Below are 25,037 nucleotides of genomic sequence, written 5' to 3'. Positions count from 1 at the left end.
CTGATTCAAAAGGGGGTGTGGCAGATTTCACATGAGTATCCTCTAGGTTACACACCAGTATCCTCCGTCCTCCTCCTGCCTGGGTGGCAGGTAGCCTAGTGTTTAGAGTGTTGGACTTTTAACTGAAAGGTTGCAAGATCGAATCCCCAAGCTGACAAGGTCAAAACAAGGCAGGTAACCCACTGTTCCTAGGCTGTCATTGTAAATAAGCATTTGTTCTTAACTGACTTGCCTAGTCAAATAAAGGTTCAATAAAAATGAAAATGAATAAATAAACAATTCCCGCCTTTCATCATGAGCCGTTCGGCCGTTATCGAGAACCACATACCAGACATTTTAACAGTGTCATTAGCAATTGATTTTTAAGAGTATTTCTTGCGCCTACCTAGGTCAAATTCTAAACGTCGGATTAAAACGAGACTACAGCATCCATAAAGTGACCCTTGGATAAAAAAATGCCAGATTTACTACATTTCAAGGTGCAACAGTTTTTATCAAATGTATAAATTATCGCTCTCACATGCTAATTTCTGTCCGTTAAGAACCAACGATGTCCTACCTTTTTGTAGCATTTCTGACAATGCTGACATATTTTTCGCGGGTCGGTTGCTTGGCAACAGCACAGCTGCCTGCACCATGCTGCCAGTTAGAAGAAGTGTAAACAAACCTAGGCTACTGTAGATAGCTAGCTACATGGTGGTATTCAAGCTGAGGTTAATCTATAAATGTAAACAAACCTAGGCTACTGTAGATAGCTGGCTACATGGTGGTATTCAAGCTGAGGTTAATCTATAAATGTAAACAAACCCAGGCTACTGTAGATAGCTGGCTACATGGTGGTATTCAAGCTGAGGTTAATCTATAAATGTAAACAAACCCAGGCTACTGTAGATAGCTGGCTACATGGTGGTATTCAAGCTGAGGTTAATCTATAAATGTAAACAAACCCAGGCTACTGTAGATAGCTGGCTACATGGTGGTATTCAAGCTGAGGTTAATCTATAAATGTAAACAAACCTAGGCTACTGTAGATAGCTGGCTACATGGTGGTATTCAAGCTGAGGTTAATCTATAAATGTAAACAAACCCAGGCTACTGTAGATAGCTGGCTACATGGTGGTATTCAAGCTGAGGTTAATCTATAAATGTAAACAAACCCAGGCTACTGTAGATAGCTGGCTACATGGTGGTATTCAAGCTGAGGTTAATCTATAAATGTAAACAAACCCAGGCTACTGTAGATAGCTGGCTACATGGTGGTATTCAAGCTGAGGTTAATCTATAAATGTAAACAAACCCAGGCTACTATAGATAGCTGGCTACATGGTGGTATTCAAGCTGAGGTTAATCTATAAATGTAAACAAACCTAGGCTACTGTAGATAGCTGGCTACATGGTGGTATTCAAGCTGAGGTTAATCTTTAAATGTAAACAAACCTAGGCTACTGTAGATAGCTGGCTACATGGTGGTAAACAAGCTGAGGTTAATCTATAAATGTAAACAAACCCAGGCTACTATAGATAGCTGGCTACATGGTGGTATTCAAGCTGAGGTTAATCTATAAATGTAAACAAACCTAGGCTACTGTAGATAGCTGGCTACATGGTGGTATTCAAGCTGAGGTTAATCTATAAATGTAAACAAACCCAGGCTACTGTAGATAGCTGGCTACATGGTGGTATTCAAGCTGAGGTTATTCTATAAATGCAAAAAGATACTTTAATTAGCCAAGTAGCGAGCTAAATAATGTTAACAAATTAATGTTAGCTTGATTGTACTAAGTCCAGCAGCTAGCCTCTATTGCTAGCTAGCTGAAAGCTACTGTAACTAGCTACCTAATTAACAGGCAATTCATTAAAAGGTAGATAGCTATATTTATTTATGGAAGGTTTGTTACACAAATAACTTCAGCCATTAGCTAGCTAGTCACATTTCACTGTTTACAGGACACAGCTCAAACTGCTGATGAAATGTTATGCTAGCTAACTCAAACAGTGCCTCTGTCTCTGTTAGGCACTGACTGCAGTGTGCAAAAGTATCAGATAAACTCAACAGTGGAACCTTTACAATACACTCCAGTAAACCCCTTCTCCTGCCTTCTTGTCATTGTAATCCAACTGTGTGCTGATCAACATTGCCAAACTAACAACTAAGCCACGTGTTGGATATTTGTCGCCACCTCTGCCCTGAACACCTGTGTGAAGCTAGCCAAATAAAGGATTAGCCTGTGGTTTGCCTTCAAAATAAACTTCCCCCATAAAAGGTGATTCAAACTGATACAAATAGTGGAATCATGTTATATTTGGACTACATCATTCTAAAAAAGGTTGGGATGTTGAACACCCTTAGTACACTACTGTCTCTATACCACTACCAGACCACTACTGTATCTATACCACTATCACTACCAGACCACTTCTGTCTCTATACCACTACCAGACCACTACTGTCTCTATACCACTACCACTACCAGACCACTACTGTCTCTATACCACTACCAGACCACTACTGTATCTATACCACTACCACTACCAGACCACTACTGTCTCTATACCACTACCACTACCAGACCACTTCTGTCTCTATACCACTACCAGACCACTACTGTCTCTATACCACTACCACTACCAGACCACTACTGTCTCTATACCACTACCAGACCACTACTGTATCTATACCACTACCACTACCAGACCACTTCTGTCTCTATACCACTACCAGACCACTACTGTCTCTATACCACTACCACTACCAGACCACTACTGTCTCTATACCACTACCAGACCACTACTGTATCTATACCACTACCACTACCAGACCACTTCTGTCTCTATACCACTACCAGACCACTACTGTATCTATACCACTACCACTACCAGACCACTACTGTATCTATACCACTACCACTACCAGACCACTACTGTCTCTATACCACTACCAGACCACTACTGTCTCTATACCACTACCAGACCACTACTGTATCTATACCACTACCACTACCAGACCACTACTGTCTCTATACCACTACCAGACCACTACTGTATCTATACCACTACCAGACCACTACTGTCTCTATATCACTACCAGACCACTACTGTATCTATACCACTACCAGACCACTACTGTCTCTATATCACTACCACTACTGTCTCTATACCACTACCAGACCACTACTTTATCTATACCACTACCACTACCAGACCACTACTATCTCTATACCACTACCAGACCACTACTGTCTCTATACCACTACCAGACCACTACTGTATCTATACCACTACCAGACCACTACTGTCTCTATACCACTACCAGACCACTACCAGACCACTACTGTCTCTATACCACTACCAGACCACTACTGTATCTATACCACTACCACTACCAGACCACTACTATCTCTATACCACTACCAGACCACTACTGTAGACCACTACCACTACCAGACCACTACTATCTCACTACCAGACCACTACTGTCTCTATATCTCTACCACTACCAGACCACTACTGTCTCTATACCACTACCAGACCACTACTGTCTCTATCTACCACTACCAGACCACTACCACTACCAGACCACTACTATCTCTATACCACTACCACTACCAGACCACTACTGTCTCTATACCACTACCAGACCACTACTGTCTCTATACCACTACCACTACCAGACCACTACTGTCTCTATACCTCTACCAGACCACTACTGTCTCTATACCACTACCAGACCACTACTGTCTCTATACCACTACCAGACCACTACTGTCTCTATATCACTACCACTACCAGACCACTACTGTCTCTATACCACTACCAGACTGTCTCACTACTTTATCTATACCACTACCACTACCAGACCACTACTGTATCTATACCACTACCACTACCAGACCACTACTGTCTCTATACCACTACCAGACCACTACTGTCTCTATACCACTACCAGACCACTACTGTCTCTATATCACTACCACTACCAGACCACTACTGTCTCTATACCACTACCAGACCACTACTGTATCTATACCACTACCACTACCAGACCACTACTATCTCTATACCACTACCACTACCAGACCACTACTGTCTCTATACCACTACCAGACCACTACTGTCTCTATACCACTACCACTACCAGACCACTACTGTCTCTATACCTCTACCAGACCACTACTGTCTCTATACCACTACCAGACCACTACTGTCTCTATACCACTACCAGACCACTACTGTCTCTACCACTACCAGACCACTACTGTCTCTATACCACTACCAGACCACTACTGTCTCTATACCACTACCAGACCACTACTGTCTCTATACCACTACCAGACCACTACTGTCTCTATACCACTACCAGACCACTACTGTCTCTATATCACTACCACTACCAGACCACTACTGTCTCTATACCACTACCAGACCACTACTGTCTCTATATCACTACCACTACCAGACCACTACTGTCTCTATACCACTACCACTACCAGACCACTACTGTCTCTATACCACTACCACTACCAGACCACTACTGTCTCTATACCACTACCACTACCAGACCACTACTGTCTCTATACCACTACCAGACCACTACTGTATCTATACCACTACCACTACCAGACCACTACTGTATCTATACCACTACCAGACCACTACTGTCTCTATACCACTACCACTACCAGACCACTACTGTCTCTATACCACTGTGCTATCTAACCTCCAAACGAGCTTCAATGCCATACAACACTCCTTCCGTGGCCTCCAACTGCTCTTAAACGCTAGTAAAACCAAATGCATTCTTTTCAACCGTTCGCTGCCTGCACCCGCATGCCTGACCAGCATCACCACCCTGGATGGTTCCAACCTTGAATATGTGGACATCTATAACTACCTAGGTGTCTGGCTAGACTGCAAACTCTCCTTCCAGACTCATATCAAACATCTCCAATCGAAAATCAAATCAAGAATCGGCTTTCTATTTCGCAACAAAGCCTCCTTCACTCACGACGCCAAACTTACCCTAGTAAAACTGACCATCCTACCAATCCTCGACTTTGGCGATGTCATCTACAAAATAGCTTCCAAAACTCTACTCAGCAATCTGGATGCAGTCTATCACAGTGCCATCCATTTTGTTACCAAATCACCTTATACCACCCACCACTACGACCTGTATGCTCTAGTCGGCTGGCCCTCGCTACATATTCGTCGCCAGACCCACTGGCTCCAGGTCATCTACAAGTCCATGCTAGGTAAAGCTCCGCCTTATCTCAGTTCACTGGTCACGATGGCAACACCCATCCGTAGCACGCGCTCCAGCAGGTGTATCTCACTGATCATCCCTAAAGCCAACACCTCATTTGGCCGCCTTTCCTTCCAGTTCTCTGCTGCCTGTGACTGGAACAAATTGCAAAAATCGCTGAAGTTGGAGACTTTTATCTCCCTCACCAACTTCAAACATCTGCTATCTGAGCAGCTAACCGATCGCTGCCGCTGTACATAGTCTATGGGTAAATAGCCCACCCATTTTTAACTACCTCATCCCCATACTGTTTTATTTAATTACTTTTCTGCTCTTTTGCACACCAATATCTCTACCTGTACATGGCCATCTGATCATTTATCACTCCAGTGTTAATCTGCAAAATTGTAATTATTCGCCTACCTCCTCATGCCTTTTGCACACAATGTATATAGACTCTCCTTTTTTCTACTGTGTTATTGACTTGTTAATTCTTTACTCCATGTGTAACTCTGTGTTGTCTGTTCACACTGCTATGCTTTATCTTGACCAGGTCACAGTTGCAAATGAGAACTTGTTCTCAACTAGCCTACCTGGTTAAATAAAGGTGAAATAAAAAAATTAAAAATTTAAAAATACCACTACCAGACCACTACTAGACCACTACTGTCTCTATACCACTACCAGACCACTACTGTCTCTATACCACTACCAGACCACTACTGTCTCTATACCACTACCAGACCACTACTGTCTCTATACCACTACCAGACCACTACTGTCTCTATACCACTACCAGACCACTACTGTCTCTATACCACTACCAGACCACTACTGTCTCTATACCACTACCAGACCACTACTGTCTCTATACCACTACCACTACCAGACCACTACTGTCTCTATATCACTACCAGACCACTACTGTCTCTATACCACTACCACTACCAGACCACTACTGTCTCTATACCACTACCAGACCACTACTGTCTCTATACCACTACCAGACCACTACTGTCTATACCACTACCACCACCAGACCACAGGTGTCTATATTCCACTACCAGACTACTACTGGCTCTATACCACTACCAGACCACTACTGTCTCTATACCACTACCAGACCACTACTGTCTCTATACCACTACCACTACCAGACCACTATTGTCACATCACTACCAGACTGTCTGTCTTTTTCACCCAGAGGAGTGAACCATCCAGTTTCACCCTGCCTATTGTAACATCTCATATCCAGACCTCTCCTTCTCCTCTCTCTCTCTCATCCCTCTCTCCTCTTCAGAGACTGTAACCTCACTCCTCTTCAGAGACTGTAACCTCTCTCCTCTTCAGAGACTGTAACCTCACTCCTCTTCAGAGACGATAACCTCTCTCCTCTTCAGAGACTGTAACCTCACTCCTATTCAGAGACTATAACCTCTCTCCTCTTCAGAGACTGTAACCCACTCCTATTCAGAGACTATAACCTCTCTCCTCTTCAGAAACTGTAACCTCACTCTTCAGAGACTATAACAGTCTGTGTTTTTCACCCAGAGGAGTGAACCATCCAGTTTCACCCTCCCTATTGTAACAGCTCATATCCAGTCCACTCCCTCTCCTCTCCCATCCCTCTCTCCTCTTCAGAGACTATAACAGTCTGTCTTTATCACCCAGCAGGTTTCCTTGGAGTCTAACTCCTCCATGAACTCCAACACACCATTGGTCAGGATTGCACGTCTGTCATCCAGCGATGGACCAATGCTGTCCAACGTCTTGGAGCTGGAGCTTCCGTCAGACCCCAAATGGGAGTTCTCCAGGACCAGGTGAGACAAAGGGGCGATATCTAGGAGAAACACCTTAACTTAGAAATACCCTTTACCTTAGGCCAGGTGAGACAGAGAGATACCCTTTACCTTAGGCCAGGTCGGACAGAGAGATACCCTTTACTTTAGGCCAGGTGAGACAGAGAGATACCCTTTACCTTAGTCCAGGTGAGACAGAGAGATATACCCTTTACCTTAGGCCAGGTGAGAGACAGAGAGATACCCTTTACCTTAGGCCAGGTCGGACAGAGAGATACCCTTTACTTTAGGCCAGGTGAGACAGAGAGATACCCTTTACCTTAGGTCAGGTGAGACAGACAGATACCATTTACCTTAGGCCAGGTGAGACAGAGAGATACCCTTTACCTTAGGCCAGGTGAGACAGAGAGATACCCTTTACCTTAGGCCAGGTGAGACAGAGAGATACCCTTTACCTTAGGCCAGGTGAGACAGAGAGATACCCTTTACCTTAGGCCAGGTGAGACAGAGAGATACCCTTTACCTTAGGCCAGGTGAGACAGAGAGATACCCTTTACCTTAGGTCAGGTGAGACAGACAGATACCCTTTACCTTAGGCCAGGTGAGACAGAGAGATACCCTTTACCTTAGGCCAGGTGAGACAGAGAGATACCCTTTACCTTAGGCCAGGTGAGACAGAGAGATACCCTTTACCTTAGGCCAGGTAGGACAGAGAGATACCCTTTACCTTAGGTCAGGTGAGACAGACAGATACCCTTTACCTTAGGCCAGGTGAGACAGAGAGATACCCTTTACCTTAGGCCAGGTGAGACAGAGAGATACCCTTTACCTTAGGCCAGGTAGGACAGAGAGATACCCTTTACCTTAGGCCAGGTGAGACAGAGAGATACCCTTTACCTTAGGCCAGGTAGGACAGAGAGATACCCTTTACCTTAGGCCAGGTGAGACAGAGAGATACCCTTTACCTTAGGCCAGGTAGGACAGAGAGATACCCTTTACCTTAGGCCAGGAGGGACAGAGAGATACCCTTTACCGTAGCTATGGTATTTTTCCAAGCCTTGCTGACGGTGTAGTACTCAGTATAGCAGTTGTGTCTGTTAGGGATGAACAGAGCTGGGTAATGTAAGACATGCTGTTTAGATGCTGCAGGAGGTTTGGTGATCATTCCTTTGAGGATTGAAACATTCAGATAATATTTTGGACATCATTAGATCCCTTTCTTGGACCTCCCAGAAAAGAAAAATGTGACCTTTGGATCAGATTGTCCCAGTTCAGATTAAAACATGCATCTGGTAGTTAGTTGTTTATCCTTTAATCTCAGTGATCGGCAACAGATTGTACAATCATTTTTTACGAAAATCTTTTGGGGACCCAAAACAATCACCAGGAATTTAGCAAAAAAGAAATACATTTAGGGAAAATGTTCTCAAGTATTCCCTTTACCTTAGGTCAGGTGACATTTAGGGAAAATGTTCTCAAGTATTCCCACAAAAAAAGGTGATTGTCTCTCAATGTAATCAAGGTGTAAAATTATCATGTTATTTTCAAATACAATCTCTTTTCGGGCTTACTTGTGGCCATTTTGCAGTGTACAAATTTTTACAATTATGTTCTGGCCCCCTGACCATCCGTTCGGACAAAATGGCCACAAAATAAATCTAGTTGCCTACCCCTGAGTTTACTTGTTTGTCATTGTCATTGTTTCCTTCTTTCTGGTTGTGGCTGTGTTTCAGACTAACTAGTTGTGGTTGTGGTGTGGTTGTGTTTCAGGCTAATGTTATGGTTGTGTTGTGGTTGTGTTTCAGACGAACTAGTTGTGGTTGTGTTTCAGGCCAACTAGTTGTGGTTGTGTTTCAGACCAACTAGTTGTGGTTGTGTTTCAGATTAACTAGTTGTGGTTGTGTTGCGGTTGTGTTTCAGACTAACTAGTTGTGTTTGTGTTTCAGACTAACTAGTTGTGGTTGTGTTTCAGACTAACTAGTTGTGGTTGTGTTTCAGATTAACTAGTTGTGGTTGTGTTGCGGTTGTGTTTCAGACTAACTAGTTGTGTTTGTGTTTCAGACTAACTAGTTGTGGTTGTGTTTCAGACTAACTAGTTGTGGTTGTGTTTCAGATTAACTAGTTGTGGTTGTGTTGCGGTTGTGTTTCAGACTAACTAGTTGTGTTTGTGTTTCAGACTAACTAGTTGTGGTTGTGTTTCAGACTAACTAGTTGTGGTTGTGTTTCAGACTAACTAGTTGTGGTTGTGTTTCAGGCCAACTAGTTGTGGTTGTGTTTCAGACCAACTAGTTGTGGTTGTGTTTCAGATGAACTAGTTGTGGTTGTGTTGCGGTTGTGTTTCAGACTAACTAGTTGTGTTTGTGTTTCAGACTAACTAGTTGTGGTTGTGTTTCAGACTAACTAGTTGCGGTTGTGTTTCAGACTAACTAGTTGTGTTTGTGTTTCAGACTAACTAGTTGTGGTTGTGTTTCAGACTAACTAGTTGCGGTTGTGTTTCAGACTAACTAGTTGTGGTTGTGTTGTTGTTGTGGTTGTGTTTCAGGCTAACTAGTTGTGGTTGTGTTGTGGTTGTGTTTCAGGCTAATGTTGTGGTTGTGTTTCAGGCTAATGTTGTGGTTGTGTTTCAGGCTAATGTTGTGGTTGTGTTTCAGGCTAACGTTGTGGTTGTGTTTCAGGCTAACGTTGTGGTTGTGTTTCAGGCTAACGTTTTGGGTGTGTTTCAGGCTAATGTTGCGGTTGTGTTTCAGACTAACTAGTTGTGTTTGTGTTTCAGACGAACTAGTTGTGGTTGTGTTTCAGACTAACTAGTTGTGGTTGTGTTGTTGTGGTTGTGTTTCAGGCTAACGTTGTGGTTGTGTTTCAGGCTAACGTTGTGGTTGTGTTTCAGGCTAATGTTGCGGTTGTGTTTCAGGCTAATGTTGTGGTTGTGTTTCAGGCTAACTAGTTGTGGTTGTGTTTCAGGCTAACTAGTTGTGGTTGTTTCAGGCTAACGTTGTGGTTGTGTTTCAGGCTAATGTTGTGGTTGTGTTTCAGGCTAATGTTGTGGTTGTGTTTCAGGCTAACGTTGTGGTTGTGTTTCAGACTAACGTTGTGGTTGTGTTTCAGGATAATGTTGTGGTTGTGTTTCAGGCTAATGTTGTGGTTGTGTTTCAGGCTAACGTTGTGGTTGTGTTTCAGGCTAACGTTGTGGTTGTGTTTCAGGCTAACGTTGGGTAAACCTCTGGGAGAGGGCTGCTTCGGTCAAGTGGTAATGGCAGAGGCCATCGGGATCGAAAAGGAGAAACCCAACAAGCCCCTCGACGTCGCTGTGAAGATGCTCAAAGGTTGTTGTTTCAGTTTCAAGTTTTAATGTAATGTGAACAAGTACAGTGAAATGTCTTACCAGCTCTAACCCCAACAAGGCAGTCATCAATCTCAATTACCAGCTCTAACCCCAACAAGGCAGTCATCAATCTCAATTACCAACTCTAACCCCAACAAGGCAGTCATCAATATCAATTACCAACTCTAACCCCAACAAGGCAGTCATCAATCTCAATTACCAGCTCTAACCCCAACAAGGCAGTCATCAATATCAATTACCAACTCTAACCCCAACAAGGAAGTCATCAATCTCAATTACCAGCTCTAACCCCAACAAGGCAGTCATCAATATCAATTACCAGCTCTAACCCCAACAAGGCAGTCATCAATATCAATTACCAGCTCTAACCCCAACAAGGCAGTCATCAATCTCAATTACCAACTCTAACCCCAACAAGGCAGTCATCAATATCAATTACCAACTCTAACCCCAACAAGGAAGTCATCAATCTCAATTACCAGCTCTAACCCCAACAAGGCAGTCATCAATATCAATTACCAACTCTAACCCCAACAAGGAAGTCATCAATCTCAATTACCACCTCTAACCCCAACAAGGCAGTCATCAATATCAATTACCAACTCTAACCCCAAAAAGGCAGTCATTAATATCAATTACCAGCTCTAACCCCAACAAGGCAGTCATCAATATCAATTACCAGCTCTAACCCCAACAAGGCAGTCATCAATATCAATTACCAGCTCTAACCCCAACAAGGCAGTCATCAATATCAATTACCAGCTCTAACCCCAACAAGGCAGTCATCAATATCAATTACCAGCTCTAACCCCAACAAGGCAGTCATCAATATCAATTACCAGCTCTAACCCCAACAAGGCAGTCATCAATATCAATTACCAGCTCTAACCCCAACAAGGCAGTCATCAATATCAATTACCAGCTCTAACCCCAACAAGGCAGTCATCAATATCAATTACCAAGCTCTAACCCCAACAAGGCAGTCATCAATATCAATTACCAGCTCTAACCCCAACAAGGCAGTCATCAATATCAATTACCAGCTCTAACCCCAACAAGGCAGTCATCAATATCAATTACCAGCTCTAACCCCAACAAGGCAGTCATCAATATCAATTACCAGCTCTAACCCCAACAAGGCAGTCATCAATATCAATTACCAGCTCTAACCCCAACAAGGCAGTCATCAATATCAATTACCAGCTCTAACCCCAACAAGGCAGTCATCAATATCAATTACCAGCTCTAACCCCAACAAGGCAGTCATCAATATCAATTACCAGCTCTAACCCCAACAAGGCAGTCATCAATATCAATTACCAGCTCTAACCCCAACAAGGCAGTCATCAATATCAATTACCAGCTCTAACCCCAACAAGGCAGTCATCAATATCAATTACCAGCTCTAACCCCAACAAGGCAGTCATCAATATCAATTACCAGCTCTAACCCCAACAAGGCAGTCATCAATATCAATTACCAGCTCTAACCCCAACAAGGCAGTCATCAATATCAATTACCAGCTCTAACCCCAACAAGGCAGTCATCAATATCAATTACCAGCTCTAACCCCAACAAGGCAGTCATCAATATCAATTACCAGCTCTAACCCCAACAAGGCAGTCATCAATATCAATTACCAGCTCTAACCCCAACAAGGCAGTCATCAATATCAATTACCAGCTCTAACCCCAACAAGGCAGTCATCAATATCAATTACCAGCTCTAACCCCAACAAGGCAGTCATCAATATCAATGGATTACTAAAAATAACACTGTTAAACAGAAACACACAATAAATAAAAATCAGAACACGATCAAGTGATCAGACTATATACAGGGTCAGTACCATATTAACATGTACAGGGATACTGGAGTGATGGAGGTAGATATGTATAGGGGGAAGGTGACTATATACAGGGTCAGTACCATATTAACAATGTACAGGGATACTGGAGTGATGGAGGTAGATATGTATAGTGGGAAGGTGACTATATACAGGGTCAGTACCATATTAACAATGTACAGGGATACTGGAGTGATGGAGGTAGATATGTATAGGGGAAGGTGACTATATACAGGGTCAGTACCATATTAACAATGTACAGGGATACTGGGGTTATGGAGGTAGATATGTATGGGGGTAAGGAGACTATATACAGGGTCAGTAACATATTAACAATGTACAGGGATACTGGAGTGATGGAGGTAGATATGTATAGGGGGAAGGAGACAGGGATACTGGAGTGATGGAGGTAGATATGTATAGGGGGAAGGAGACAGGGATACTGGAGTGATGGAGGTAGATATGTATAGGGGGGAGGAGACAGGGATACTAGAGTGATGGAGGTAGATATGTATAGGGGGGGGAAGTCAGTACCATATTAACATGTACAGGGATACTGGAGTGATGGAGGTAGATATGTATAGGGGGAAGGAGACAGGGATACTGGAGTGATGGAGGTAGATATGTATAGGGGAAGGTGACTATATACAGGGTCAGTACCATATTAACATGTACAGGGATACTGGAGTGATGGAGGTAGATATGTATAGGGGGAAGGTGACTATATACAGGGTCAGTACCATATTAACATGTACAGGGATACTGGAGGATGGAGGTAGATATGTATAGGGGAAGGTGACAGGGATACTGGAGTGATGGAGGTAGATATGTATAGGGGGAAGGTGACTATATACAGGGTCAGTACCATATTAACAATGTACAGGGATACTGGAGTGATGGAGGTAGATATGTATAGGGGGAAGGTGACTATATACAGGGTCAGTACCATATTAACATGTACAGGGATACTGGAGGATGGAGGTAGATATGTATAGGGGGAAGGTGACTATATACAGGGTCAGTACCATATTAACATGTACAGGGATACTGGAGGGATGGAGGTAGATATGTATAGGGGAAGGAGACAGGGATACTGGAGTGATGGAGGTAGATATGTATAGGGGAAGGTGGAGACCATATTAACAATGTACAGGGATACTGGAGGATGGAGGTAGATATGTATAGGGGGAAGGAGACAGGGATACTGGAGTGATGGAGGTAGATATGTATAGGGGGAAGTGACTATAGACAGGGGTACCATATTAACAATGTGGATAGTGATGGAGGTAGATATGTATAGGGGGAAGGAGACAGGGATACTGGAGTGATGGAGGTAGATATGTATAGGGGGAAGGTGACAGGGATACTGGAGTGATGGAGGTAGATATGTATAGGGGGAAGGTGACTATATACAGGATCAGTACCATATTAACAATGTACAGGGATACTGGGGTTATGGAGGTAGATATGTATAGGGGGAAGGTGACAGGGATACTGGAGTGATGGAGGTAGATATGTATAGGGGGAAGGTGACTATATACAGGGTCAGTACCATATTAACAATGTACAGGGATACTGGGGTTATGGAGGTAGATATGTATAGGGGGAAGGTGACTATATACAGGGTCAGTACCATATTAACAATGTACAGGGATACTGGAGTGATGGAGGTAGATATGTATAGGGGAAGGTAAGGTGACTATATACAGGGTCAGGTACCATATTAACATGTACAGGGATACTGGAGTGATGGAGGTAGATATGTATAGGGGGAAGGTGACTATATACAGGGTCAGTACCATATTAACAATGTACAGGGATACTGGAGTGATGGAGGTAGATATGTATAGGGGGAAGGTGACTATATAGTATAGGAGGGGACAGGGTCAGTACCATATTAACAATGTACAGGGATACTGGAGTGATGGAGGTAGATATGTATAGGGGAAGGTGACTATATACAGGGTCAGTACCATATTAACATGTACAGGGATACTGGAGTGATGGAGGTAGATATGTATAGGGGGAAGGTGACTATATACAGGGTCAGTACCATACTGGAGTGATAACATGTACAGGGAATACTGGAGTGATGGAGGTAGATATGTATAGGGGGAAGGTGACTATATACAGGGTCAGTACCATATTAACATGTACAGGGATACTGGAGATATGATGGAGGTAGATATGTATAGGGGAAGGTGACTATATACAGGGTCAGTACCATATTAACATGTACAGGGATACTGGAGTGATGGAGGTAGATATGTATAGGGGAAGGTGACTATATACAGGGTCAGTACCATATAACAATGTACAGGGATACTGGAGGATGGAGGTAGATATGTATAGGGGAAGGTGACTATATACAGGGTCAGTACCATATTAACATGTACAGGGATACTGGAGTGATGGAGGTAGATATGTATAGGGGGAAGGTGACTATATACAGGGTCAGTACCATATTAACATGTACAGGGATACTGGAGTGATGGAGGTAGATATGTATAGGGGGAAGGTGACTATATACAGGGTCAGTACCATATTAACATGTACAGGGATACTGGAGTGATGGAGGTAGATATGTATAGGGGAAGGTGACTATATACAGGGTCAGTACCATATTAACAATGTACAGGGATACTGGAGTGATGGAGGTAGATATGTATAGGGGGAAGGTGACTATATACAGGGTCAGTACCATATTAACATGTACAGGGATACTGGAGTGATGGAGGTAGATATGTATAGGGGGAAGGTGACTATATACAGGGTCAGTACCATATTAACAATGTACAGGGATACTGGAGTGATGGAGGTAGATATGTATAGGGGGAAGGAGACAGGGATACTGGAGTGATGGAGGTAGATATGTATAGGGGGGAAGGTGACTATATACAGGGTCAGTACCATATTAACAATGTACAGGGATACTGGAGTGATGGAGGTAGATATGTATAGGGGGAAGGTGACTATATACAGGGTCCGTACCATATTAACAATGTACAGGGATACTGGAGTGATGGAGGTAGATATGTATAGGGGGAAGGAGACAGGGATACTGGAGTGATGGAGGTAGATATGTATAGGGGAAGGAGACAGGGATACTGGAGTGATGGAGGTAGATATGTATTGGGGGAAGGAGACAGGGATACTGGAGGGATGGAGGTAGATATGTAAGGGGGAAGGAGACAGGGATACTGGAGTGATGGAGGTAGATATGTATAGGGGGGAAGGAGACAGGGATACTTAACAAGTGATGGAGGTAGATATGTATAGGGGGAAGGAGACAGGGATACTGGAGTGATGGAGGTAGATATGTATAGGGGGAAGGTGACTATATACAGGGTCAGTACCATATTAACAATGTACAGGGATACTGGAGGGATGGAGGTAGATATGTATAGGGGAAGGGACAGGGATACTGGAGTGATGGAGGTAGATATGTATAGGGGGAAGGTGACTATATACAGGGTCAGTACCATATTAACAATGTACAGGGATACTGGAGGGATGGAGGTAGATATGTATAGGGGAAGGGGACAGGGATACTGGATAGTGATGGAGGTAGATATGTATAGGGGGAAGGTGACTATATACAGGGTCAGTACCATATTAACAATGTACAGGGATACTGGAGTGATGGAGGTAGATATGTATAGGGGGAAGGTGACTATATACAGGGTCAGTACCATATTAACATGTACAGGGATACTGGAGTGATGGAGGTAGATATGTATAGGGGGAAGGGGAAGGGGTGACTATATACAGGGTCAGTACCATATTAACAATGTACAGGGATACTGGAGTGATGGAGGTAGATATGTATAGGGGGAAGGATACTATATACAGGGTCAGTACCATATTAACAATGTACAGGGATACTGGATTGATGGAGGTAGATATGTATAGGGGAAGGAGACAGGGATACTGGAGTGATGGGGGTAAGGGGAAGACAGGGATACTGGAGTGATGGGGTAGATATGTATAGGGGAAGGAGACAGGGATACTGGAGTGATGGAGGTAGATATGTATACTGGGGGAAGGTGACTATATACAGGGTCAGTACCATATTAACAATGTACAGGGATACTGGAGTGATGGAGGTAGATATGTATAGGGGGAAGGAGACAGGGATACTGGAGTGATGGAGGTAGATATGTATAGGGGAAGGGGACAGGGATACTGGAGTGATGGAGGTAGATATGTATAGGGGGGGAAGGAGACAGGGATACTGGAGTGATGGAGGTAGATATGTATAGGGGAAGGAGACAGGGATACTGGAGTGATGGAGGTAGATATGTATAGGGGGAAGATGACAGGGATACTGGAGTGATGGAGGTAGATATGTATAGGGGGAAGGAGACAGGGATACTGGAGTGATGGAGGTAGATATGTATAGGGGGAAGGAGACAGGGATACTGGAGTGATGGAGGTAGATATGTATAGGGAGAAGGAGACAGGGATACTGGAGTGATGGAGGTAGATATGTATAGGGAGAAGGAGACAGGGATACTGGAGTGATGGAGGTAGATATGTATAGGGGGAAGGAGACAGGGATACTGGAGTGATGGAGGTAGATATGTATAGGGGGAAGGTGACTATATACAGGGTCAGTACCATATTAACAATGTACAGGGATACTGGAGTGATGGAGGTAGATATGTATAGGGGGAAGGAGACAGGGATACTGGAGTGATGGAGGTAGATATGTATAGGGGGAAGGGGACAGGGATACTGGAGTGATGGAGGTAGATATGTATATAGGGGAGGAGACAGGGATACTGGAGTGATGGAGGTAGATATGTATAGGGGAAGGGGACAGGGATACTGGAGTGATGGAGGTAGATATGTATAGGGGGAAGGGGACAGGGATACTGGAGTGATGGAGGTAGATATGTATAGAGGGAAGGGGACAGGGATACTGGAGTGATGGAGGTAGATATGTATAGGGGGAGGAGACAGGGATACTGGAGTGATGGAGGTAGATATGTATAGGGGAGGGAAGGGGACAGGGATACTGGAGTGATGGAGGTAGATATGTATAGGGGGGAAGGGGACAGGGATACTGGAGTGATGGAGGTAGATATGTATAGGGGAAGGAGACAGGGATACTGGAGTGATGGAGGTAGATATGTATAGGGGGAAGGAGACAGGGATACTGGAGTGATGGAGGTAGATATGTATAGGGGGAAGGGGACAGGGATACTGGAGTGATGGAGGTAGATATGTATAGGGGGAAGGTGACTATATACAGGGTCAGTACCATATTAACATGTACAGGGATACTGGAGTGATGGAGGTAGATATGTATAGGGGGAAGGTGACTATATACAGGGTCAGTACCATATTAACATGTACAGGGATACTGGAGTGATGGAGGTAGATATGTATAGGGGAAGGTGACTATATACAGGGTCAGTACCATATTAACATGTACAGGGATACTGGAGTGATGGAGGTAGATATGTATAGGGGGGAAGGTGACTATATACAGGGTCAGTACCATATTAACAATGTATAGGGATACTGGAGTGATGGAGGTAGATATGTATAGGGGGAAGGTGACTATATACAGGGTCAGTACCATATTAACAATGTACAGGGATACTGGAGTGATGGAGGTAGATATGTATAGGGGGAAGGAGACAGGGATACTGGAGTGATGGAGGTAGATATGTATAGGGGTAAGGAGACAGGGATACTGGAGTGATGGAGGTAGATATGTATAGGGGGAAGGTGACTATATACAGGGTCAGTACCATATTAACAATGTACAGGGATACTGGAGTGATGGAGGTAGATATGTATAGGGGGAAGGAGACAGGGATACTGGAGTGATGGAGGTAGATATGTATAGGGGGAAGGGGACAGGGATACTGGAGTGATGGAGGTAGATATGTATAGGGGGAGGAGACAGGGATACTGGAGTGATGGAGGTAGATATGTATAGGGGAGGAGACAGGGATACTGGAGTGATGGAGGTAGATATGTATAGGGGAAGATGACAGGGATACTGGAGTGATGGAGGTAGATATGTATAGGGGGAAGGAGACAGGGATACTGGAGTGATGGAGGTAGATATGTATAGGGGTAAGGAGACAGGGATACTGGAGTGATGGAGGTAGATATGTATAGGGGTAAGGAGACAGGGATACTGGAGTGATGGAGGTAGATATGTATAGGGGGAAGGGGACAGGGATACTGGAGTGATGGAGGTAGATATGTATAGGGGGAAGGAGACAGGGATACTGGAGTGATGGAGGTAGATATGTATAGGGGGAAGGTGACTATATACAGGGTCAGTACCATATTAACAATGTACAGGGATACTGGAGTGATGGAGGTAGATATGTATAGGGGGAAGGAGACAGGGATACTGGAGTGATGGAGGTAGATATGTATAGGGGGAAGGGGACAGGGATACTGGAGTGATGGAGGTAGATATGTATAGGGGGAAGGAGACAGGGATACTGGAGTGATGGAGGTAGATATGTATAGAGGGAAGGGGACAGGGATACTGGAGTGATGGAGGTAGATATGTATAGGGGGAAGGGGACAGGGATACTGGAGTGATGGAGGTAGATATGTATAGGGGGAAGGGGACAGGGATACTGGAGTGATGGAGGTAGATATGTATAGGGGGGAGGAGACAGGGATACTGGAGTGATGGAGGTAGATATGTATAGAGGGAAGGGGACAGGGATACTGGAGTGATGGAGGTAGATATGTATAGGGGGAAGGGGACAGGGATACTGGAGTGATGGAGGTAGATATGTATAGGGGGAAGGAGACAGGGATACTGGAGTGATGGAGGTAGATATGTATAGGGGGAAGGAGACAGGGATACTGGAGTGATGGAGGTAGATATGTATAGGGGGAAGGGGACAGGGATACTGGAGTGATGGAGGTAGGTATGTATAGGGGGAAGGAGACAGGGATACTGGAGTGATGGAGGTAGATATGTATAGGGGGAAGGAGACAGGGATACTGGAGTGATGGAGGTAGATATGTATAGGGGGAAGGAGACAGGGATACTGGAGTGATGGAGGTAGATATGTATAGGGGGAAGGGGACAGGGATACTGGAGTGATGGAGGTAGATATGTATAGGGGCAATCATACTATATACAGGGTCAGTACCATATTAACAATGTACAGGGATACTGGAGTGATGGAGGTAGATATGTCAAATAAGTCTGGCTGCACAACCGAATGGCAAAAGTATTGCAAATTGAGAAGTCAGACGATATTGCCATTCCTATTTGGCATATCCTCATTTTAAGCCTACTAGAAAGTGTGTGCCCTCAGTTCTGGAGGGAAGCAAAAGTTCTTCCCCTACCCAAGAACAGTAAAGCCCCCTTTACTGGCTCAAATAGCTGACCAATTAACCTGTTACCAACCCTTAGTAAACTTCTGGAAAAAAATTGTGTTTGACCAGATACAATGCTATTTTACAGTAGACAAATTGTCCACAGAATTTCAGCATGCTGATAGGGAAGGACTTTCAACAAGCACAGCACTTACACAAATGACTGATGATTGGCTGAGAGAAATTGATGATAAAATATTTTGGGGGCTGTTTTGTTAGACTTCAGTGCAGCTTTTGACATTATCGATCATAATCTGCTGCTGAAAAAACATTGTATGGCTTAATACCCCCTGCTATATTGTGGATAAGGAGTTACCTGTCTAACAGAACACAGAGCGTCTTCTTTAATAGAAGCCTATCCAACATAATCCAGGTAGAATCAGGAATTCCCCAGGGCAGCTGTCTAGACCCAATACTTTTTTCCATTTTTACTAACGACATGTCACTGGCTTTGAGTAAAGCCAGTGTGTTTATGTATGCGGATGACTCAACACTATACACGTCAGCTACTACAGCAACTGAAATGACTGCAACACTTAACAAAGAGTTGCAGTTAGTTTCAGAATGGTTGGCAATGAATCAGTTAGTCCTAAATATTTATACAACAAATCAGTCACTGAACCCTAAACCTCAACTAAGTCTTGTAATAAATCATGTGGAAATTGAGCATGTTGAGGTGATTAAACTGCTTGGAGTTAGCCTGGATTGTAAACTGACATGGTCAAAACATTGATACAACAGTACTTGAGATGGGGAGAAGTCTGTCCATAATAAAGTGCTGCTCTGCCTTCTTAACAACACTATCAACAAGGCAGGTTGATGGCACAACTGTTCAGTCGCGTGGTCAGGTGCCACAAAAAGGTGCCACTGATTGTCTCTGACTGTCTGTCTCCTCATAAAGAGGCTAATTATCTCTGACTGTCTCCTCATAGAGAGGCTTATTATCTCTGACTGTCTCCTCATAGAGAGGCTTATTATCTCTGTCTGTCTCCTCATAGAGTGGCTAATTGTCTCTGTCTGTCTCCTCATAGAGATGCTTATTATCTCGGTCTGTCTCCTCATAGAGAGGCGTATTGTCTCTGTCTGCCTCCTCATAGAGAGGCGTATTATCTCTGACTGTCTCCTCATAGAGAGGCTTATTATCTCTGACTGTCTCCTCACAGAGAGGCTTATTATCTCTGACTGTCTCCTCATAGAGAGGCTTATTATCTCTGACTCTCTGTCTCCTCATAGAGAGGCTTATTATCTCTGACTGTCTGTCTCCTCATAGAGAGGCTTATTATCTCTGTCTGTCTCCTCATAGAGAGGCTTATTATCTCTGTCTGTCTCCTCATAGAGTGGCTAATTGTCTCTGTCTGTCTCCTCATAGAGATGCTTATTATCTCGGTCTGTCTCCTCAAAGAGAGACTTATTATCTCTGGCTGTCTGTCTCCTCATAGAGAGGCATATTATCTCTGACTGTCTGTCTCCTCATAGAGAGGCTTATTATCTCTGACTGTCTCCTCATAGAGAGACTTATTATCTCTGACTGTCTCCTCATAGAGAGGCGTATTATCTCTGACTGTAATCCTCATAGAGAGGCTTATTATCTCTGTCTGTCTCCTCAAAGAGAGGCATATTATCTCTGACTGTCTCCTCATAGAGAGGCTTATTATCTCTGACTGTCTCCTTATAGAGAGGCGTATTGTCTCTGACTGTCTGTCTCCTCATAGAGAGGCTTATTATCTTTGACTGTCTGTCTCCTCATAGAGAGGCTTATTATCTCTGACTGTCTCCTCATAGAGAGACTTATTATCTCTGACTGTATCCTCATAGAGAGGCTTATTATCTCTGTCTGTCTCCTCATAGAGAGGCGTATTCTCTCTGACTGTATCCTCATAGAGAGGCTTATTATCTCTGACTGTCTGCCTCCTCATAGAGAGGCTAATTATCTCTGACTGTCTGTCTCCTCATAGAGAGGCTTATTATCTCTGACAGTCTCCTCATAGAGAGGCGTATTGTCTCTGACTGTATCCTCATAGAGAGGCTTATTATCTCTGACTGTCTGTCTCCTCATAGAGAGGCGTATTGTCTCTGACTGTATCCTCATAGAGAGGCTTATTATCTCTGTCTGTCTCCTCATAGAGTGGCTAATTGTCTCTGTCTGTCTCCTCATAGAGATGCTTATTATCTCGGTCTGTCTCCTCATAGAGAGGCGTATTGTCTCTGTCTGCCTCCTCATAGAGAGGCGTATTATCTCTGACTGTCTCCTCATAGAGAGGCTTATTATCTCTGACTGTCTCCTCACAGAGAGGCTTATTATCTCTGACCTTCTCCTCATAGAGAGGCTTATTATCTCCGACTGACTCCTCATAGAGAGGCATATTATCTCTGACTGTCTGTCTCCTCATAGAGAGGCGTATTATCTCTTACTGTCTCCTCATAGAGAGACTTCTTATCTCTGTCTGTCTCCTCAAAGAGAGGCTTATTATCTCTGACTGTCTCCTCATAGAGAGGCTTATTATCTCTGACTGTCTGTCTCCTCATAGAGAGGCTTATTATCTCTGACTGTCTGTCTCCTCATAGAGAGGCTTATTATCTCTGACTGTCTCCTCATAGAGAGACTTATTATCTCTGTCTGTCTCCTCAAAGAGAGGCATATTTAAGAGCGTCTGCTAAATGACTTAAATGTTAACATGTATATTATCTCTGACTGTCTCCTCATAGTTAGGCTTATTATCTCTGACAGTCTCCTCATAGAGAGGCGTATTATCTCTGACTGTCTGTCTCCTCAAAGAGAGGCTTATTATCTCTGACTGTCTGTCTCCTCAAAGAGAGGCTTATTATCTCTGACTGTCTCCTCATAGAGAGGCTTATTATCTCTTACTGTCTCCTCATAGAGAGGCTAATTGTCTATGAGGAGGCTTATTATCTCTGACTGTCTCCTCATAGAGAGGCTTATTATCTCTGACTGTCTGTCTCCTCATAGAGAGGCTTATTATCTCTGACTGTCTGTCTCCTCATAGAGAGGCTTATTATCTCTGACTGTCTGTCTCCCTATAGAGAGGCTTATTATCTCTGTCTGGCTCCTCATAGAGATGCTTATTATCTCTGTCTGCCTCCTCATAGAGAGGCGTATTATCTCTGACTGTCTCCTCATAGAGAGGCTTATTATCTCTGACTGTCTGTCTCCTCATAGAGAGGCTTATTATCTCTGACTGTCTGTCTCCTCAAAGAGAGGCTTATTATCAATGACTGTCTCCTCATAGAGAGGCTTACTATCTCTTACTGTCTCCTCATAGAGAGGCTAATTGTCTATGAGGAGGCTAATTGTCTCTGACTGGCTCCCCACAGAGAGACTTATCATCTCTGTCTGGCTCCTCATAGAGAGGCTTATTATCTCTGACTGTCTGTCTCCCTATAGAGAGGCTTATTATCTCTGTCTGGCTCCTCATAGAGATGCTTATTATCTCTGTCTGGCTCCTCATAGATATGCTTATTATCTCTGTCTGCCTCCTCATAGAGAGGCGTATTATCTCTGACTGTCTCCTCATAGAGAAGCTTATTATCTCTGACTGTCTCCTCATAGATAGGCTTATTATCTCTGACCTTCTCCTCATAGAGAGGCTTATTATCTCCGACTGTCTCCTCATAGAGAGGCATATTATCTCTGACTGTCTGTCTCCTCATAGAGAGGCGTATTATCTCTGACTGTCTCCTCATAGAGAGACTTCTTATCTCTGTCTGTCTCCTCATAGAGAGGCGTATTATCTCTGACTGTCTGTCTCCTCATAGAGAGGCTTATTATCTCTGACTGTCTCCTCAAAGAGAGGCTTATTATCTCTGACTGTCCCCTCATAGAGAGGCTTACTATCTCTGACTGTCTCCTCATAGAGAGGCATATTATCTCTGACTGTCTGTCTCCTCATAGAGAGGCTTATTATCTCTGACTGTCTCCTCATAGAGAGACTTATTATCTCTGACTGTCTCCTCATAGAGATGCTTATTATCTCTGTCTGTCTCCTCAAAGAGAGGCGTATTATCTCTGACTGTCTCCTCATAGAGAGGCTTATTATCTCTGACTGTCTCCTCATAGAGAGGCGTATTATCTCTGACTGTCTGTCTCCTCATAGAGAGGCTTATTATCTCTGACTGTCTCCTCAAAGAGAGGCTTATTATCTCTGACTGTCTCCTCATAGAGAGGCTTATTATCTCTGACTGTCTCCTCATAGAGAGGCTTATTATCTCTGACTGTCTGTCTCCTCATAGAGAGGCTTATTATCTCTGACTGTCTGTCTCCCTATAGAGAGGCTTATTATCTCTGTCTGGCTCCTCATAGAGATGCTTATTATCTCTTTCTGGCTCCTCATAGATATGCTTATTATCTCTGTCTGCCTCCTCAAAGAGAGGCTTATTATCTCTGACTGTCTCCTCATAGAGAGGCTTATTATCTCCGACTGTCTCCTCATAGAGAGACTTCTTATCTCTGTCTGTCTCCTCAAAGAGAGGCTTATTATCTCTGACTGTCTCCTCATAGAGAGGCTTATTATCTCTGACTGTCTCCTCATAGAGAGGCTTATTATCTCTGACTGTCTGTCTCCTCATAGAGAGGCTTATTATCTCTGACTGTCTCCTCATAGAGAGGCTTACTATCTCTGACTGTCTCCTCATAGAGAGGCATATTATCTCTGACTTTCTGTCTCCTCATAGAGAGGCTTATTATCTCTGACTGTCTGTCTCCCTATAGAGAGGCTTATTATCTCTGTCTGTCTCCTCATAGATATGCTTATTATCTCTGTCTGCCTCCTCATAGAGAGGCGTATTATCTCTGACTGTCTCCTCATAGAGAGGCTTATTATCTCTGACTGTCTCAGTCTATCTAATATTCAGGGAATTAATGTGATGTGATCTGGAATTTAAATGTCTTCTTCTCTCTCCCGCTATCTGTCTGTCCCCTCTCTCCCGCTGTCTGTCTGTCCCCTCTCTCTCCCGCTGTCTGTCTGTCCTCCTCTCTCTCCCGCTGTCTGTCTGTCCTCCTCTCTCTCCTGCTGTCTGTCTGTCCCCTCTCTCTCCCACCATCTGTCTGTCCCCTCTCTTTTTCCATCAGACGACGCTACAGATAAGGACCTGTCAGACCTGGTCTCAGAGATGGAGATGATGAAGATGATTGGAAAACACAAAAACATCCTCAACCTGCTGGGAGCATGTACACAGGATGGTAAATTACAGATCGTACGACCATGACATACTGTAACAGCTCTTTAACAAAGAATGAGTCCACCAGATCAGAGGCGGTAGGGCTGACCAGGGATGTTCTCTGTTTAGTGAGTCCTCCAGATCAGAGGCAGTAGGGCTGACCAGGGATGTTCTCTGTTTAGTGAGTCCTCCAGATCAGAGGCAGTAGGGCTGATCAGGGATGTTCTCTGTTTAGTGAGTCCTCCAGATCAGAGGCAGTAG

General features: G+C 43.9%; 1 protein-coding gene across 1 annotated transcript in view; it reads left to right on the top strand.

Annotated features, from left to right (window-relative positions):
- fgfr3 (fibroblast growth factor receptor 3) overlaps positions 1-25,037 on the top strand; it is a 275,420-nt gene that overhangs the window by 232,249 nt on the left and 18,134 nt on the right. The window contains 3 exon segments of the mRNA XM_052495875.1: positions 6,917-7,062; positions 10,243-10,364; positions 24,688-24,798. Of these exon segments, the coding sequence (XP_052351835.1) occupies positions 6,917-7,062; positions 10,243-10,364; positions 24,688-24,798 (379 nt within the window).

The sequence above is a fragment of the Oncorhynchus keta genome, chromosome 35 (assembly GCF_023373465.1).
Source record: "Oncorhynchus keta strain PuntledgeMale-10-30-2019 chromosome 35, Oket_V2, whole genome shotgun sequence".
Classification (NCBI taxonomy): Eukaryota; Metazoa; Chordata; class Actinopteri; order Salmoniformes; family Salmonidae; genus Oncorhynchus; species Oncorhynchus keta.
Note: the sequence above shows the minus strand (reverse complement) of the source record. Positions and strands in the feature narration are given on the sequence as shown.